Here is an 18,479-nt window from a genome sequence, read left to right as displayed (position 1 = left end):
TGAACTAAATAAATGCACTGGGCCATGAATAGCTTCTTGCTGCACACATTTGACAACGGATTCATAAAATATTTAATGATACTCAAAAAAGGTGACAATATATCTGTAAGATAAAAACACTCTTATTTATACATTTAAAAGGATAAAAGCATTACATCCCTCAAGGACAGTGAAGGAAATACAGTAGTACTCAAACTCCTCAACTTTTCTCCAAAGCAGCATATGTGTCATTAAAATTCTTCAGTTCTTTCAGTACAAAAAAAGCAGTAACCAGCATTGACTTTTTAGTAGGCATAGCATTTACATCAGTAGATGATAAAAATAAATAAATAAAATTAAACTTAATAAATTTCAAAATAATCCTGCTGTGAAAAGCAGCAGAAAATATTTTTTTTCTTTTTTTTTTTCTTTTTTTTTTTTGTGTACTCTTAAAGCCACCTTTCTGATATTAAAAAGACGAGGGGAAAGAGGGAAAGAAAAAATACAAAAAAGAAGGCAATTCTCTCATAAATTTCAGTAACCCTTCCCTAATACTGTCCCTCGAGTTGAGGATGCATTTGATGTATCATTACCATACAGGTATTCAAACAGATTCTGAGCCATGGTGAGTTGAAGTCAAGAAAAGGCAACACATGCCATCAGCAGAATTACTAAATCTTTCTCTAAACAAATACAAAGATGGGAGACAGCAGGTGCCACACCCTTTGTTAATTGCGCCCCAAGGCTCCAAAGCTCCCTGCCTTATGACATTAAATCAAACTCCCTTCTTTCCCTGCTTTCAAATTCCCCATTCTTTCAAGCTTCTTGAGTTGCTTAGCCAAGCTCCACAGATTATTGCATTGTAAGTGCTCAGAAACACTCTACATAAAAGATACTTCATAAATGCAGATTGCTTTGTTAATGAGAGTCTCTGGCTTGTTAGCCAAAGCAGCTCTTCAAGCCTTTCCCAGTGTTGCTAGTTTTTCTCCTTTTTTCCCCCCTTTCTTTATTAAGCACCAAGGCAACAGCATCTTAAAAAATGAACTTAAAAAACTTAATTCAGCTATGCAAAAAGCATAGGAAAATGGAGGAGGAGGCTTTAAATCAGTTAGAGAATGTTTACTAATCGCTCAAAAGCACATCCAACTCATCAAATGCAACCTTATTATTTCCTAGGTCATACAAGCAATCTGTGGGGTTGCTCTTAAAGTTCCTCTAGCTTTACATACTCAGACATAATTTCTTTTGTCTGTATGAGGTAACAGGCAATTCTGCTTGCCTAGGCTTCTCACGGGGTATTAGAGTTACATGAGGGAAAGCGTAAAAAGCATGAGTTAACTAATGAGATCAGTGAAAGAGTGCTTTTTTTGTCTAAATATTGGAGTGATTGTCAAGGAGACAGAAGCTCTGACTGTATTTCATCTTCAAATTATAACTGTCATTATTCATAGACTAAAAGAAATCTGACAGTCATCCTAAGATTTAAGACTCATAAGTATCTTTTCTATGACATATTTCAGTGCATTTGATAACTGACGTTACAATATGATCTATTTCACACTGTTCCCCTCTCCTCCTAATTTATACATGTTATCTAGCAAGCTCTCATTAGAGAGGTTAAATCTCATCAAGATGTTCTTGGGCATCTCCAAGTCTATTTCCAAATCAAGAATCTCCAGGTTATTAGTACAGATGATGGTCTATCAAAACATTTAAACTACTTTAGGAGCAGAAAGTTTCCATAAACTTCCATTTATTTTGTTGCCATGTAGCGCTTAGCAAACAAGATCAAAACGACCAAGATTAATATTTGGATGATAGCTACCTCGTTATCTATCTAGGCACTACAGAAAATACTCACACTTACAAAGAAGTAATTCTCTTCCAGAGTTACTCTCCTAGTAACTGTCAACAAACTTGTAAGCTACTTGGTGTTACACTCTAGGATGTGGTATAAAGTTGACATTGTCTAGCTGTGATGCTCAAAAATCTGCAGCCAACTGACTACATTTTACCTATAGGGAAAGGACTTCTTATATGCTTCCACATAGACAAATTTTCTCACAAGATGCCTGAGCTTAGCAGTTAGGAATATAGCTGTAGCTTCGTGAGTAGTCAGGAAAGCTCTATAGAGATGAAGGTGCTTTTCTCAGAAGTTCAGCAGGTAATGGCGGACTAATACAGAGAGCATATTACATGTATACATACATAGAACTCTCATCTTCAAAGATTTGAAGTAAATAGCACAAAAATATTGCTCAGCAATTGATTTGAAATGAACTTATGAGAAGTACCAACACAGCAATGATCCACAACATAAAACATCGTAACCTCTACATGTATGTTCTATCTTGTTTCCCCCCTCCCTTAACATTTCATTACTCTGCAAGTGAAGAAGACTTGGCTAAAAATCTGAAAAGCCTCATCATATATCCAGCCATATGTGTATAGCTAAAACACCTGAATGTAGTTGTTTTAAAGCACAGAGATGCCTAGCACATGTATGGATTTCCATAATCTGTGCAGGTTTAACTACAGCCAGGGGGAGAAAGTGCCTAGAGATGACCCTCTTGTACTAATATATTTGCTTGCAACACAGCACTTCTAACCTGCCGATCAGAGAAACCATTCCCTAGACTGATTGAAAAATCTTTTGTATTAAGCTTATGAAATCAGGGAATAGACAGGAAACAAAAATTGGATGTATTTTTTTTTTTTTAATTTGGAAATATTAGAATAGTATTTGGGGGGAAAAAAAAAAAAAAAAGATTTCTCTTAAAATCATACATCAGGGCACTTCAAAATACCTACAAACTGGCATTAGTTTGCTTTGGAACTTAGGAAAAATCTTCCAAATCCCTAAAGAAAAAAACAATGAAAAAACAAGTAAAAACTTAACATAAGGAAGGCACTAGATCTTTTACTTTAAAAATGTTAGCTCAACCATCTATATTTTGGTTTTTGCTTTGCATTTCACTCTTTGCTCCATGACCTTACTTAAAAATATAATGAAAGATTAAGAGAGTTTGAACTTTTATTTAAAAGCACTTCCTGAAGAAGGAACCAGTTAAAATTCCATGTCATCAGAATACTGACTAACTCTTATTACATTAAAAAAAAAAAAAATTTACATAGATTTTAAAACTGGGTTCCTTACTGTCAAGACTTCATTTTACCAAACAGATGATGTTTGCCTTCTCAAAATACCTACATGGGGCTAAAGTAGTGCACAACTTTTTAAGCTAACTTAGAAACTGGCACCTTCTAAAATGCAAAATAGCTCTACATTTGGTTTCTCACATATACAAGAACAAATCAGAAGCAACCTCCAGAACTTCACAGTAGCAGTATTAATTCTACACCTTTCCTGCCTGCAGTAGCAAAAAAAAATGAGAGAGTAAGATTAAACTCTCTGGTGAAACACTGTAGCCTCTCTGGGGGGTATGTTGACAAGGAATGATTTTAGATCCTAAAGATTAATCTGTCAGGAAAATACTGACTCTATGCAGGATGGACAATTTAAGATTACAAGTGCATTCCTCCTTGTGACATGGACCTCCCACTCATTTCTAGCTAAAATATCAGCCACAGCAAGCTGACATCTATTCCCACTGACCAAGTCACGACTAAGTTTTTCTTTGTACTGAGCAGAACATCCCTGAGCTTTGCAGTTTTTCTTTATTTACAAAACTGCAATTAATATTTTAGCTTCTCATGGGAACTTTTTCTACCTGAATGCCAAATGAACGCCATTGACAAGTCTTACAATCTATTTTAACTAGTTTGCTTCATCCAGATCTGAGCAAATATCTTCCCCAAACACACAGAGAGCTGAAAAAGACCAACACATAAGGGTTGGCAGAATAAGAATTTACAGACATTAACAATATTTCAAGCACCTTCTCCTTTGTAGCATCTCTTGATGTTCTAATTCTCCTCATTTGTGGAACCACTGAATAAAATCATTATACTCCTTTACTGGTACTCTTTAGCCTGGAGAAGAGAAGGCTGAGGGGAGACCTTATTAATGCCTACAAGTATCTAAAGGGTAGGTACAAGGAGGATGGAGCCACAATCTTTCCAGTAGTTCCCAGTGATAGGACAAGGGGCAACAGTCACAAACTGGAACAGAGGAAGTTCCATTTAAATATGAGGAAAAACTTCTTTACTATGAGGGTGACAGAGCACTGGAACAGGCTGCCCAAGAAGGCTGTGGAGTACCCTTCTCTGGAGAAATTAAAAACCTGCCTGGATGCAGTCCAATGGAATGTGCTGTAGGCAATCCTTCTTTAGCAGGGGAGTTGAACTAGATAATCTCTAGAGGTCCCTTTCAACTCTGACAATTCTGTGAATCTGTGAAAGCTAAGCTAGTGTGGGAAAATCCAGCCGGTGGGCATAGTAGCCCTGTACTTTTGCAACACATGTATTCTAACTCCACTCAGTCAGACATGAACACTAATTTAGTTCTCAATTAATTGTGAGAAGCCAAGTACACTACTAAAAATTACTTTGGAAGACTTAATTTGGACTGTGTGCTCTTTCTACCACTCTGTATGTGACCCAACAGTGAGCAAAAGTAAAATAAAACAAATTCAGGGATTACAGTCTCGCTTGGTCTTTAAGTAGACATCACCAGGGTTGCTTGCAGCCCTGGCTGTATAGCATTCCTGTGAAATGACTCTTATTCACCAGCCTTACCTTTTTTTCAGCCTACTGTGCTAAATATCATCATTACATTTGGTAGACATTCTAACAGAATTGCAATACAAATCTGTTTCACTTGAGAAGGAGTCTGTGGTTCCTGAGGCTTTATAACATAGTACTTAGTACAAATTTGCTGAATTTTTCCAGTGCTTCACTATGTGATTTTAGGAGTCTATTTTCCCCAGTGGCATGCAAATACTAAAATTGCACTGTATTGCATTTTGGTCTCAGTAGGTGGGAAAGTGCATACTCAATGGGTTATCTTCCATTCTTTATTTCAGTTTTATGCAACCACAGGTGGGGGGTCTTTCAGGTGGTTGTCTAGGTTTACCAGGCACTTTAGACTCATAGACTTAACTTTCTAAGAAAAGTGTTTTGAAACACTCCAATGTTGTCAATTGCGCAGTAAAAGAATTTCACCCTCTCAAGCTGTAAAAGAGAATACAACCAACATCAACAAAAAAAGCATCAGCCATCCTCTATTTCATAAAGGACACAAAATAAATTCACTTTTTTATACTTATTGTTTGCCTCTCTCCTCCCCTTCTTCTGCCCAGGTATGATATCTCTGCTTAAGGGCATACAAAGCTAATGAAAATTATCACAGTACTTCCTACAATTTACTTTTCTAGCACTGAGGCTACTAATAGACCACAAAAATATCACAAAACAGAAAAAAATGGAAGTTGCCAACCTATTTAACATTTGCTTTCAGTTCTCTGAAGGGGATTTTGATCAGAAAACTTACCATTAAATCATGAATACAGATATTCACATACTATAAAATGCTGACAAACTTTTCTTCTTGCATGTAATACACAATGAAACCATACCAAGATAACCCTTTCTCTCCTGCAGGCAACATTAGAGAAAGGAACCTTCACCCACTCCTAGCCAGAACACACTGAACAAAGAAATGCAAAATACATTGCACCTTTTGGATGTTTGTAGTTTGGAAGAAAAGTATATGGTAAAGCAAGATACACACCATAAAGAACTAAAATACAAGGGGACAGAACAGTTTCATTGCTGCTGTGCAGGTCTCTGCCCTTCTTACTGTGCTGAAAATTTCTTCCCATCCTCCCAATGTTAAAAGTAGGCTTATAAATGTATTCACTACAAGGGAATTAGCTCTTCATTTCTGATGACACCTGCGTTCTCTTCATTCAGCTCAGTAATACTAACCACAAGACAGCAGCCGAGGTCACATGAGCATCCTATGCTGCTAAGTAGTCTGAATCCCCAGGGAAGTGCAGCTCTAAATAGATGTCCAAATGATTTTAATCAAGCAATATGAATTGTGAATAATATTCAGATGCAGTAGCACTTCCAGTGTAATGTAATTTTCTCTTTCTCAATAGAAGGTTCAGCTGTTTGTACTGAGATGTAGAAACTAAAAAATAAGATTCTATGTCCCATACATCCAAAAGCCTGCATTGGTTCATCCAAAATGACAGCAGTGCATTAGGTAAATTAGCTTCCATAAATAACAACTCTGGTCTGTAGAATATTTCCTACAGTAATATCTCAGATGACAGGAAGCAGTTTTATCTAAAAAAGCATCAAGAACCTCCTGCAACTTTCCTCAAAAATTGCATTAAATGAAACAATATTCACATTTTCATTACAGACTCTAATGTTAATGAGAAAACACCATCTTTTGCATTTCCAACGTATGATACATAGACTTTTAGGGCAGATATTTACTACTTCTGGAATTAAAACATGCTTATATGACAGAATATTCAAATGGAACATGTATGATAAAGAATTTTTCTTGTTATCAACAGTATAAAGCTTCATCCTGTCTGTGTGCTACAGAGCAGTACAGGCTGTATGGTATATAGCAACACGTGTCTATATGTTATTAAAACCACTAAATTCCCATTTAAACAAGGGTTACAATCTGTGCACTAAACACTCATTAATGGTTATGAATCAAAATAAAGGCGGGGGGGGTGCTTGTAGCAGGTGTGCATATCTATGAATTTCAATACATTGTAAACCTGTCTGTAGCCAACAGCTTGATCATTTAGCCTTTCTGAGCTTGGAGACAGGCAATTTTTCATGATTTTACTATTCCTGGCCAAACAAAAAGTTTTTAATTAAATATACCACATGATTCCAGATGTTTGTTTATTTGTTCCAATGAGGCTGTAAAAATGCCTGAATGATAAAATTGGAGGACTCCTACAAAAAACAGGCTAGGCTGGAGTGCTAACTCAACATGGGGATCTCTCAAGAGATTGTATTTGTACAGAACTGCATGTGCTTTAAACCTAATTTCTCTGGAAAGGCTATGACTGGGCTTCTTTATTGTAAGAGATTACAAAGCCAAGTGGCAAATTTACTGGACTCTTTTTTTTTTTTTTTTAATGCATGTTACAGACTCATTGCATTATTAATTTTTCTACATATCTAAAGACGATTTTAGATAGATTTATGGTTTTGGATCCCTAGTTTCCAATTATGGAAGCCAATATTTCTATGTTTTTTTGCCACTTTATAGTCACGCTGCTTGGAGCTTGAGCATTCTCATGGTTTCTTATTGCAGCATGACAAAATGAGCTATGTTGTGAAACATTAGACACTTTCTAGTCTACCCAAAAATAAGAAGTTAAAGTTTTTTCCTCATGAATCATATTTCCTCTCATGTGACACTTCTATGGGTGACTGGGCCTCAGGCTGCTAGGTTAGTTTTGGCAAATATGGGAGAAGTTGCAACGAAAAACCCAGAAATTACGGGAATAATGACAAAAGCTGAATGGATCATGCATATGTGCACCAGGCAACATCTCTGATTGTGTGTCAATTCACACAATGGGGACAGATGCCTAATGCATTTGCAGACTTGGGGCAAATACCAGCACAGGTGGGCTTCTGTTATTAGATGGAAGCATTTCACAGCAGTAAGCCTCTCTAAGGAAACATCTAGCACATCTTCTCCCCACCTACATTGTTTCACTCATCCCTTCCACCTATTCTCCCTGAGAAGCAACCACATCAGAAAAACGGAGGAGGCAGTAAACGAGTGAAGCTCAGAAGGGAAAAATCACAGTTAGAGGTCTGAAATTAGCTGCCTCATGTAAGAAATAGATATAGGTCAGTACAGTTCATCTAATCTCTAAGTCCAAGGGATGCAGGTCTAAGGTAGGCAGAAGCAGGTGCCATCCAGAACTGGCCATGAGAAAGGGTTCTTTAAGCATCTGACATTACCTTTCACACCTGCAGACTGAGAGGACTTCAATTCACCTGTGACAGATTTTCTCTTTCAAAATCCCTTTAACTAAGAGAAACTAGTTAAGGCAGGAAAACAGAATCTTTTCTTAAACAAGCCTTGCCTCACATTGGCACTGATCTTTATATGATCACCTTGCTTTCCATGTGTCTCACATTTTTTGTGCTTTCATTAATGTTCATTTCCCAAACTGAAAAACTAAGCAGGGGACTAGGGTTTTTTGTTTGTTTGTTTCCTTATTTTCTCCTTATTTTAATCTTCTCCCACAGTGTCAAAAGAAGAAGATTTCTACCCATTCCCCTTGTGGCTAAGTCATGAGCACAGAACAATTCACTGTTGGGACATATTTCCTGGTTTTAATAGGAAATGTCAGAGCTTATTTCTGAGTGTTCCTGCTCCTGGAAAATACGATCTTGTCTGCTGCATGCTACTGTGATTTTTTTTTAATTTGTTTTAAGGTTATTAATTTCATAGTCAGAAGATCCTGGTCTAAGAGGTATGAGGTATGCTTCCTATCACTCACCATAACACCCTGAAGCTTAAAAATTAATGTATTTTCAAAGGACTCCTCATGGAAACAAACAAAATTTCTCAGTATTCACAGCATCACTGCCTGATAAAGAACTTCTGTATCAGTTCCCTTATTCATTCTATTATTAATTATTAGATAATTAGATTATATACCTCTATGTACAGACAGACACCGTTTGTTAAAAAAGTGTTTAGGATTTCTTAGATTAACTGAATTATAAAGTACTGCCCACAGATTAGTTATTATTATTACTATTCTCTTTTTGGACAGCACACCATGAGCTGCTCTATGCAGATATCAAGAAAAAAATCAATTGATAAGCATAAAGTGCAGCTCACATTAAGAAAACTAACTAATTATGATAAGTTGCTACATAAATTGCTTTGTGATTTTCCCAGCAATCAATTTCAAGCTCTAAATAAGCCTCTGGCTTGAAAACACAATGAGTACCTAACAACTGTGTCAATAACAACTACAGAGAAGAATGCAATGATAATATAAACAGGATAATTATCTTTCTGGAAGTTTTTATGCAAAGCGATTTCCTTTTCTTTCTATAGCTGTGATAAAGACAGCATGGCTTTTCAGAGTGCATGTCTACTGTGCTGAAAGCCTTCAAACATGACCTATGTGTATTATTATAAAGTGTGTGTTAATGTTATAATTTTACTTTAGAAAGGTTAAAGTATTATCTTAAAACATAGATTATATAATAATAGACGTTTTTCGTTCAGGGTGAACCTAAGAATATTTATGAGCAGGCTGAGCAAACTGAGGAAGAACAGGTAAATTCTCAGAGGATAGCATAGGGCTTTGACCCATCACATCAATTATACTGCTCCTTCTGGCTCTCCAAAAATTCCAACCGTTTTTCTTTCAACACCAAATTTTGAAAGTAGAAGGTCTCCTTGAGCATCTATTGGATTGTTAATTCCAGCACAACTGGATGGCACAAAGCTTGTGCATTCTGAAGCACACTTCTGTCTTGACCTAGTGCAAATCTCAACTTCTACAAAGCCACTAGCTGGGTTTTTCATATGGTAACACCCCAAAAATCTGTCAGAATGTATTCTGCGTAGTCACACTAGTCATTACTAAAAATTTAGTATCACAAATACTCTGAACACAGTAGCACAGTATAATGATCACAGAAAAACAGCAGACAGAGAAAGTTCAGGTCTCTAATGGAGTATATGGTTACATGCTTTTACTTGTTTAGGAATAAAAAAGTTTGGGAAGATCTTAATTCTAAAACAGATCTGCAGTACAACCCTGCTAGTTAAAAAGAAGAAACTGAGAGCAGAAGGAACGTCTTTTTCCCTTTATTAAAAAATGCTTTATAAAATTACCTTCAGAGCATTAATAGGAAGCTTAAAAATATTCTGTCCCTGGATTTCTGGGCTTTGCTTCTGAATGCAGTTTATGACTTTCAAATTCAGATTAGAGTGTTTCAGAAAATAAGAAAATGTGTCTGTCAGCTGACTCGGGTATATTGGTAGAATAAATAACAACTGTTCCTTTGGGCACTCATCATTCAAATATAAACAAAGAAAATGTAATGCATGTGCATACTGGAATGTAGGATAAGTAACTGAATAAACACCAAAACAGGACAATGGATTTCTTCAGGAAGTTCTCACTGAAGCCAGAATATGCTGAAGCCAGAATAGATTTGAACTATTAAACCTTGGTATAAATCCAAGCTAAGGCTCTAAAAACTCCTTGCATAAATATGGACTTAAGTTTTCAATGGAAACTGCTCCTTCCTTTTACCAGTAAGCTATGGGGAAAACTTAACCACTGGTTGTTCCCAGAAACACAGCGCAAGAAAAGGAGTAATTTGCAAAATGTTACTGGAAACCAAATGGCTTTGGCAAAGGAATAGGTTTTCAAGTAAATCAGGTAATACACAATGCTATAAAATATCTGTTTATACAAAGGGCACCCAGCATTTATTTTTTTTTTTTTTAATATGGGAAAAAAAGATTTTCATGATAGCAATTATTTAGTAATGTTGCTTCTCAAGAGATAGAATGATAAATTACTATTTCCCCCCCCCAACTGGAAAGCACTTCTCTTTTCAGAAGGCAATGTGAGTTTGAATGCTTACATACAACAAAGGAACTGCCTTACCAAAGATGGTATTATGGAAAAGGAATACGAAACCTGAGAGGGGTGGAGGGTGGGGTACCTTTCTACACACATCAAGAAAACTATCCTTAAAATTACACTACTACAATTTTAAAATTTATTTTTCCATCTATTTCAACTACATTAAGAATTGAAAGCTCTATTTTTAGACTGTATATGTATGTACTTTAAAAATTATGAATTAGAAGCAGAAGGCTACCTGCGCCATACAGATAAACCACTAAAATAAATTATTGAAGCAGAAATTTTGGAGCAAGTTTCTACTAAAATGCACTGTATTTCAATATGTTTGCTTATTGGAAGCACAGCCATTTATTTTTAAGAACAAGTATAAGTAACTGATTTTCTTCTTAAAGATAGATAGAGTTGGACAAGCAGAAAGAAAGGTGGGGTCCATTTTATTTTGTTTCATCTGAAAACTAGAACAATACAAACAATAGAATTTAAAAATAAAAGAAGTACGTTGCACGACAGCAGGACATGTCTTTAAAATGACTCATTTTATCTAGGTAAGAGAATTGTACCAACTTCACACCAGTAAATCACTGTTGTCTAAAACCATATAAAATGAAACACAAAATGCTACTTTAAAAAAGACCAAGGAAAGACCATTAAGATTTTGAGATATTTTTTTTTTTTTTAATCAAAAACTAAAATAAAGATAGCTATAAAATTACCACATTGGAAGGCTTGCCTAATGGGACAGCAATTAGATCTCATAAAGAATCAAGTCATATTGTTGTCAGGTGCCCAAAACCTCTATAGAATTTAGAGGCCAATATATTTTCTACTAATAAAATACAAACAGAACTGAGTAAAGGTTCAACTTAGAAAAGTGGGTCTAAGAAACAAAGCAATTTAAGGGAAAACAACTTTGCCAAGATGGGGCACTTAAAAACGTGTATCCAACAATTACTGCTCTCTTCATGTACTTATATACTCAAACATTGTAACATTTGATACAATATTTACAGTGATTATTCTGTATCATTCAACACTGATGCTGCAGTGTCCTATACTGTTTCTGTGGGCTCTGAAAGTGAGAGAGCTTTTTACAACTCCTGAATATTGTCTGTACAAAATATGGAGACAACACAAAAAGACAAGATCCTATCCGGATATAACATATTGCATGCATAAACATGCAAGCCCTAGGATCCAGGGTGAAAAGCATGCAAAATTATATTATTTTGCTCTCACTGCAAAATTCAAAGCTAAAATAGAGTGAGAAACGTCCAAGTCAAATTGTACCATTCAAATACATCAGCTTGCTCCTGCTCCCCTCCAAAATCAATTTACAGCTGTACCAAATCATTTGCCAGAATTTCAGATTCTGGTAGACACAAGTCCCTCCAGGGACAAATAAGAGCACTCACAGAGTTACAGCATTCTTTTTTCTAGTTTGCATTGAAAACTGCCACTATTTATATATGCAACAGCTGATTCAATAATTTTTTTAAAACACTAACAGCATTCAGTGAAGAAAAAAATGTTAAGATAATCAGAACTTTAAAAAGCATGTTTAAGCATTTCATCCTTTTCTTGGAATTTTTTCTATTGACACCAATTAATCTTCTATGGGCTTGTGAACTTAAGAGATTTTTCTTTGTATAAAAGGAGTTGATTGACTCAATGAGTCCTGCCAGCAGGTTATTCCAAGCTTTATTTTCAACACCTGGAATTTTGGAAAGTTTTCTTAATTATATCTTTTTAATGTATTTTATAGATATAAACTTATTGGATCATGCTAACAATATCTCTTTTAGGGCCAATTTTAGCCTATTTTTGGATGACACTCTTTTTCCATTAACTTTATTTATAACTGTGCTTAATCATCAAGGAAGTTTCCAAGCACGTGTTTAACATGCAAAGTAGCGTATTTCTGGCAATAGTAAAGACAGAATTAATAATGAACTATGTGAAGAGCTATGGCTAAAAAGCTGATAATTGGGAGAGCAGAATTTTCCCCTTTCATGGTAAGAGAGCAGGCATTCTCAAACCACAGATAGCTAAGACAGTGGTACTTAGACCCTGGTAAGCTCCAGCTCTGAACAAACACCCATATGGACATGTCTGCAACGCCTACTTCAGCCACAAATTTGCTTTCATGCAATCAATAATGCAGGTACACAACTTTTGATGTTTAATGCTACTGGCATTTCTTTTGCCAAGATTCCAGCCTCAGCCATGAAGCCACACTTCTAATTCCCTATCATCTAAGTAAACAGATCTGAGGATTCCTGGGTTTTTTATGGCAATTTTTAAGTATTTCTATAGAACTTTGGCATTTACAACATTGTCATTCTATTTGCATTTTACTAGACCATAGCCATTTAATCCAATACCAGAAATCCAACTTCAAAGTAAATATGCTTACCTGAAAATCAAAGCCACAACAACAATTAGAAACTGGGGGAGGAAGGGTATGTGTTTGCAGTTATTGTAATTAGTTCGCTTTTTGGGTTTTTAAATCTCTGAAGTCTAGGTGTGTGCTCAAATCCAGGATTTTGATTTGGCTCGGTCCTTTCTCTTTAAAGTACCCGGTTACTATATAAGGTATTTGTCAGAACACCACGCAAGACAGCACTTTCAGGACATCTAATTTCCAGTACGCTGTAGCAATTTACACCATGACCAGCACGTAGCTGCACACCCATCTTTAGCCCTGGCAGAACAATAGTGATATAGGTTGCAATTAATTAAAGTCTAATCAGTTGTTTTCCTCAACCTTCCCACCTGATTCACGGCTCCTTACTCAGTTGCATTGTCTGGCTGGTTCCTTCAGTAGGTTTCAAGTACTAATGCTACCTAGATTTTCTGCAATGCAGCAGAATTTGAATATACACTAAAACTAAGCTACCATGAATTAAAAAATGTAGGACTGACTTGATTCTGGTATCCTATATAAACTTCTACACAAAAGTTTACATCATGGAATCAACACGGAATCAATGCATGACAAGGGAAGTAAGATTGCTGTTGCACAGATTTCAAGCTGCAAAATGCTGCAAGCTTTCTAAATTTTTACTTTTTAGAACAGAGGTCAAAGACCTCGGAATTTACCCTTCCTGACTGCTCCAGTTTTTCACCTGTTCCCAGAACTTTTTTGGTTCACAGGTATGCAGCAATAATTGGAGAATCTGCCCAAGGTGCTTTTTAAGGCCTAAGGACTGGTAAAAAAGGAAATTGAACACTGATCCAACTTTAATGTTGAAAACCAGAGAAGAATCCCTTCCAACTGCACTCAAAATATGTTAATATTTCAAAATTATAGCCCTAAGTTGTTAAATTGTCAAAAAGTTCTCCCTTTACATATATTAGAAAGTTTACAAATTCACTCAAATTACCAATGCTGCATGTAATCAGATACTTAGAAATATTTAAGCACTCAAATCTCTTTACATTTTTCACTCTCATACATACATATATCACTGAATGCTATTATCCATAGATTTATTTGCTTTCCCAGTAGACCACCTTTAAATCCTATTTAATATGAGTTAAAATCTGTAGTCTTGACGGGTACAGTTTTGTCATCTAGTGCTTGAAAGGCACAGTGTTCTCTATAAAGTGCCAATGCAGCAGTAACTAATGCAGAGAAGGTCCCACAGCAAAGCTTACCACCTTGCAGCAGCTGATACCAATAAAAAATCAGTTCATACCTCTGTGATTGGTGAGGTCTCTGGATCCAGAAGGCAGAGGTGTATAGTGCATCTCTGGAGAGATGGAGGCAGCATCACTAGAAGCCTGTGTGATAGAACAATATTATCAGTACTCTGAGTGAAAGTCAATTATTACACAAAGAGGATGCACCTGCAAGATGAGTGCTGTGATGTGGTTACAGGTGCAGAGTTGCTGGCCATGGAGAATTAATTTGTTTTTGTTAAGGATGCCTGCAATCCTTCAAGGTAGCTGTACTCACAGGAGTTTACAGTGTGATAGTAGGTATAATTATTAAAAGAGTATTTTCATAAAGCTCACAGCTTCAAAACATTACCATCTTTATCATGAAGTCTTCGGACAATAGTAATATTAATTACCTACATAATATTGATGTTAATATTATTTTATCATTATTAATACATTTCCTAAACAATAATAATTGGTTTAATTAAAATTACTCAAAGTTTATATTTTGGGGGTTAGTTTTGGTTGGTTGCTCATCTTTTTTCCTACTGCAGCATCTACAGCCTCTGTAATGTTGATGAACATGGTATGAAAATCTAGTACTCTTTTATAATGTATTTATTATCAAGTACAACAATTTTTAGCTTGGACAAAAATTACAGGTTAATGTGAAGACACAGATACCTCCATTTAGCAAATGTTTGGTTATGTGCATAACTTAGGCTGTGAGTAGTCTAACTGTATTTTCCTTCTGACTTCTATACCTTATACTATGGGGTTTTTTGCAACATTTGGATTAGTATAATGCTTGCAAGAATGCAATCTTTTCCTGTAATAATAGGTAGAGTTTCTTTACTGAGGTATTTGGTGACCTGTTCCAATAAAACTGAAGGTACTACTCATTTAAACAAGCTTTCTTCAAAGTTATTTGTATTTGTCGTTGCTTGTCAGTGCAAAAAGAGCTTCTGATGCATATGTCACCAATACTAGAAGACATAACTGTCACATGTCAATGCCATCACTGTCAAATATTCCTGTGAATATTAAGAGTAATACAATCTATACAAATCTCTTTGGAAAATAGCTTAGGGCCAAACATCAGTATGTGGTAGGGCAAACAGACAGTTGTCTTTCTGCTGGTGCACAGACTTACTCTGAAGAAACATGATTCAGAACTCCTGCCAGTGCTTACGCAAATAATCCTAACCCTCAATGATAATCCATAGAATTAAAGTTGCTCTAACTGAATGCTTAGCTTAAAGGTAATGAAAACTGTTCTATACTTGACAGGGAATTATATACTGTACATAAAATAACAGCAAAACACCGATCAACAAGCCCTCCTGTTCTTTCTTTTCCTAAAATTGGAAATAAAGCTAAATTGCCCCTTCACTCCAATGTCCTTTTTAGAAGCTCTTGAATTTTGCTCACTCAGTGGTATATTGCTGAAAAGGCAAAGTCTCTTCCAGTAATTTTAGGAAAATCTATCATCAAGCTGTCAACAGTCTACATTGAGATTAAAAGTACCAAAGAGAAACCTTCACTGTTATCAGGGTCCCAAATAAGTACACTTGAATAGGCAGATAACATTTACAGTATACAGTATGAGACCACTTATTCCTCCAGGTTTTGGAGTGATTCACAGGGACGAAGTCTTATGTTAAACAGCTTCTTGTCTTACCCAGAACAAGTAGGGTCATAGAAAACAGTTGTGAACAGTTCTTGGAATTAATTTCATATGTTACACTGCTGGATGTTAGGGTCATTTACCTTATCCTCTGAGATGTTATGTACCCTCAGCTCATATTGGTGATCAGAGGGAAGATTTCCCATGCTTCATAGTCCAGGATAGACTGAGCTGCATGTTTACAGCTCACAAAAATCACAGGATTATTCACTCTAGCTGAAGGTGAGAGTTCTCTTTATAATGTTACCTCTCTGAAAAGCAGGATGTGTTTTCACTGGTGAGAAAGTGGAGGCAGGTTTTTCTATTTTTTTTAATTAATATCTGATAAAAAGCATCCTGACTGTTTGGGCAAACCTGTCTCTATCACGATACTTGTTTTGATGCATGATTTGTCTTCATATTATGACTGGATTTTTGCTAGGGACAAAAATGCGGCTAGAACTATTGTCTTACATACAAATTGACAGCTCTTCTCCAAAATGCAAAAGCCTAGTATACTAATCTGCTCAGTAATTTACCTCTTAGCATTTTAACATAATATCAATTAGGAGTCCAAAAGCTATGAAAAAGAGGACTTCTAAGTAACAGCCTTCAATAAACTGTTACCATGATTAATTACCATTACTGTGGATTTCTGATTCTTGTTCCCAGGTTTAGTCTGGCAATGAAGATCTGAATTAGTATTTAAGCTTTTCTTCTTCAGAATATTACAGCCTATTTTACACTTTTATCTTAACCAGACATTGTAAATCTGGTTTTTAATTAATTTCAATTTATATATGTATGTAAAAATTTTGAGGATATGATTAATTACAAAATAAGAAGATAGAGGTGGATTTCTTTGATTGACTTGTCCTGGTTTGAGCCAGGATGAAGCCAATTTCCTTTTTACTAATTTTTCTTTCCTTCAGTAAGCTCTCTTTTAACTAGCAGTAAGTGTTCCAGCTAGGACTGATAACGCTGGAATGTTTTTGTTATTGCCAGGATTCCAAGGTCACATATTTGCTATTGTTTGTAAGGCATGCCACAAATTCTTTACACACCTATACACATTAGTAACTGTAGTAGCTATTAATATATTATGCCTGACAAATTCTACAATACAGGAAGAATAGCCGCACATTGGCATGTTCCTAACAAGGGTTCAATAGATTCACAATGCACTGAAAGAAAGAAGTGGGAAGTAAAACTGCTTCAATACACACATGGAAACAAAGGAAGATTTCCTTACCTAAATGCATTAAATTCCAATATTTTCAAAGGATGCCACAAAGAGAAATCTTAGCTTGATCAAGACATCACCAGAAAGAGAGACAGTAGAGCGCAGAATGAGATATGGTAGCAGAAAACCAAAATAATTAAGAAATTATTATTTCCTGCGAAGCTCAAGACAAAGACTAAGATTTCTGTTGTATCTGTTACCTTACAAAGATATTAAGTGTTAGGGATTTTTCCTTTGCAACATGCTTCTCATCTAGTATGAGAATATCTCAAATCTCCACCATTTCAGAGTGTGACTAATTTTTTTCAGGGAATTGACAAGGAAGCAAAATGCTTGGGGACAGCCTGATATTAATTCTATTAAGTCTGACCCACAATTATCAACAATTCTTGTGTTCTGTGATACTGTTGTTTAATTCATCACAGTTTTAACCCTGGTCATTTAGTAAGGTGACAGAGAAATGACCTTAGCAATGTGAAAGCTCATTGCTTCTCATTCGGTGATTCACATTCAAAAAAAAGGAAAACAATATTGTGCCATTACAGTGACCAGCCCAATGATACGTATCACACTCTCAGATGCAAAACTTGTATTTAGAAATAAAGTATTATTTCTTTTAAAATATTTGTAATTTATCCATGGGGCAACTACAACTAAGAATGAAGGAAATCACTGCATTATACATCATTTAAATTGACGACGACATCTCCCTAGAAAGTTGTATGATTAATGAGACAACCTGTGGTACAGCTCCAACTTAAAGAATCAACTAATATTTGCATTTTAAAAACTCTTCCTATGTAAACAAAACCCTATGTAAACAAATGGTAATATTTTCCTGATAAGCTTATTCTGTCTCAAATGTACTTAATGCTTAAAATTACTCATACTTTAACAGATACATAGCTTATAATACTTTTTAAAATGTCTGCATAATCCTCTACTGAGGCAAAGGATTCATTTTGGATCTCTTGAGCACATATACCTTCCCCAAGAGACACAATAACAACAGTCTTCAATAAATCAAATATATTTTGAAAACTCTACAAAATATTTGTGTACCAATGCATCAGCAATGTATTGATTCAACCTCTGTCACATTGACAGCAGCAAGTCACATCTTAACCCACGAGATATATTAGACCATCGTGACTTGTTCACATTCGTGATAAAATGATAGAATCACAGAATATTAGGGGTTGGAAGGGACCTCAAAAGAGCTGGACCAAAAAAATCTAGGGCAGATCACTCAGAAAGGCATCCAGACAGGTCTCAAAAGTCTCCAGAGAAGGAGACTCCACAACCTCTCTGTGGAGCCTGTACCACTGCTCTGTAACTC

At 35.7% G+C, this 18,479-nt stretch overlaps 1 protein-coding gene across 1 annotated transcript in view; it reads right to left on the bottom strand.

Moving 5' to 3' along the window:
* LRMDA (leucine rich melanocyte differentiation associated) overlaps positions 1 to 18,479 on the bottom strand; it is a 641,174-nt gene that overhangs the window by 84,786 nt on the left and 537,909 nt on the right. Inside the window, exon 6 of the mRNA XM_051619408.1 lies at positions 14,267 to 14,351. Within this exon, the coding sequence (XP_051475368.1) occupies positions 14,267 to 14,351 (85 nt within the window). The remainder of the gene's footprint in view (positions 1 to 14,266; positions 14,352 to 18,479) is intronic.

The sequence above is a fragment of the Apus apus genome, chromosome 4 (assembly GCF_020740795.1).
Source record: "Apus apus isolate bApuApu2 chromosome 4, bApuApu2.pri.cur, whole genome shotgun sequence".
In the NCBI taxonomy this organism is placed as follows: Eukaryota; Metazoa; Chordata; class Aves; order Apodiformes; family Apodidae; genus Apus; species Apus apus.
This window is presented reverse-complemented; position numbering and strand designations above follow the sequence as displayed.